The sequence below is a fragment of the Nicotiana attenuata genome, chromosome 11 (genome assembly GCF_001879085.1).
Source record: "Nicotiana attenuata strain UT chromosome 11, NIATTr2, whole genome shotgun sequence".
Lineage (NCBI taxonomy): Eukaryota > Viridiplantae > Streptophyta > Magnoliopsida > Solanales > Solanaceae > Nicotiana > Nicotiana attenuata.
The window spans coordinates 1,948,563-1,950,168 of NC_031999.1; the positions used below are offsets into that span (position 1 = coordinate 1,948,563).

At 32.5% G+C, this 1,606-nt stretch overlaps 1 protein-coding gene across 1 annotated transcript; it reads left to right on the plus strand.

Moving 5' to 3' along the window:
- Positions 267 to 981, plus strand: LOC109234947. Its single transcript, XM_019400984.1, has one exon. It carries the CDS (start codon positions 418 to 420, stop codon positions 787 to 789), a length of 372 nt encoding a protein of 123 aa, XP_019256529.1. The 5' UTR covers positions 267 to 417; the 3' UTR covers positions 790 to 981.

Consider the following 1,606-nt stretch of genomic DNA (forward strand, 5'->3'; position numbering starts at 1 on the left):
GTGTATTTCTAAATATTTTAAGTATACGTGACTCACATAGGTGGACCTAGCTATATTATCAGGTGAGGGATCACAGGTATCCAAAAAGTTCGGCAAAATTTTCATGAATACATATTATATGATTTTAAAAAATACTATTAATAGTAGTACCTTGTATAGAAATAAAGCAGATTTTGGTTGAAAGTAAAAGTACACCTTCGACCTGCAAATCATAGATCCACCTCTGGTGGCTCGTATTAAATTTGTTGTATGTAGTTTTTTATTTCATAGAGCTATAACCCTCATATTCCAACCCCAAACCTAATTCATTTTTAATTTCATAGTCGACTCTTGTTCTGTCTCTATCTCCTTATATTAGTTCTCAATTATGCTCTCCCAACAAAGAGAAGTGGAACAAAAAGTTTTACTCCAATATTAATGGCTTCGAACCAGAATAGCTTCAACAAAAGCATAACACATGCCAATACCACAACCATATTCACTCAGGTCCGCCGCAAAATATCATTTCGGAAGAAAAAATTGACGACGGTGCGGCTGGGAGGAGGAAAGAAGCACCGGCGAAGTATTTCTCTAGTGAAGATTTTCCGGCGAGTCCGACTGAAATGGCTGAAGTTGCACTACTTACGTATGCTGAAGAAGATTAAGGAATATTATGGGTCTTTGGTGAAAGACATAAAGGAAGGTAACGAAGCAATTGATGCCTTTCAGCGACGGCTCTTATTTGAAACTTCGTTTGCTATTCCGGTGATGGGTCTTTCCTTCAATACTTTTCCCAACCACCATATATAGAACGTGTAATTATCAGCCATTAATGTTTGCATCTTTTTTTCAAATTCTATGTGAAAGGCGAAATACTTCGTACACACATATGAAATAATCTTATCGTTATGTACATGTTTTAGTTCATTTGAAATATTGTTATCGTTGAAATTAAGATGTGCAAGGTAGCAAATAATACAAATTCCTTTTTACTTTGCTTAACAAGTTATACATAATTATTACTATTTCCTCCGGTTCATAATACGTGACTTTTTGACCTTTGGCACATCACTTAAAAAAATAATAACTCCTAGAGGAAAAAGGTATTTTGATGAAATTACTCTTAATTAAAATTTTCATATCGTTAGCTTGACACCTTGAAATATTAATGATAGATAAAAACAGATAAAGTTAATGCCTTCTTGATTATATAAAATGATACTTACTTTCGATCAAAATAAAGAATTAAAAAAGTCACTTAGCTTATTATGGAACCGAGCAATTAAGTATATATTTGTTGGAGTATTTTTCTGGATCGCCTGATGTTTACTTTAATTGTTTGCAGTGTTCATGAGGTCATGCATATATTTTTTGTGTATATGTCGTAGTTTTTATGCAAGAACATTTGTAAAGAATTTTGCTCCATGAATTACTTAAAAGTGGACTTGAGACGAAATTGTATATAATATAAGCACGATCAAGTTGTGTAATTTAGAAAAGACTGGGTAAATTATATTAGTTGTCCAAATATAGGAGAGACACAAAAAGTTGTATATGAAGGTGAATTTTTACATAAGTTGGTCAATTTGACAGTTCAGAAATTAAGTTATAATTAAGAAGGAATCCT

Excerpts from the sequence above, each read along its gene's own strand:
- LOC109234947 (XM_019400984.1), top strand. The coding sequence starts at position 418 with ATGGCTTCGAACCAGAATAGCTTCAACAAAAGCATAACACATGCCAAT.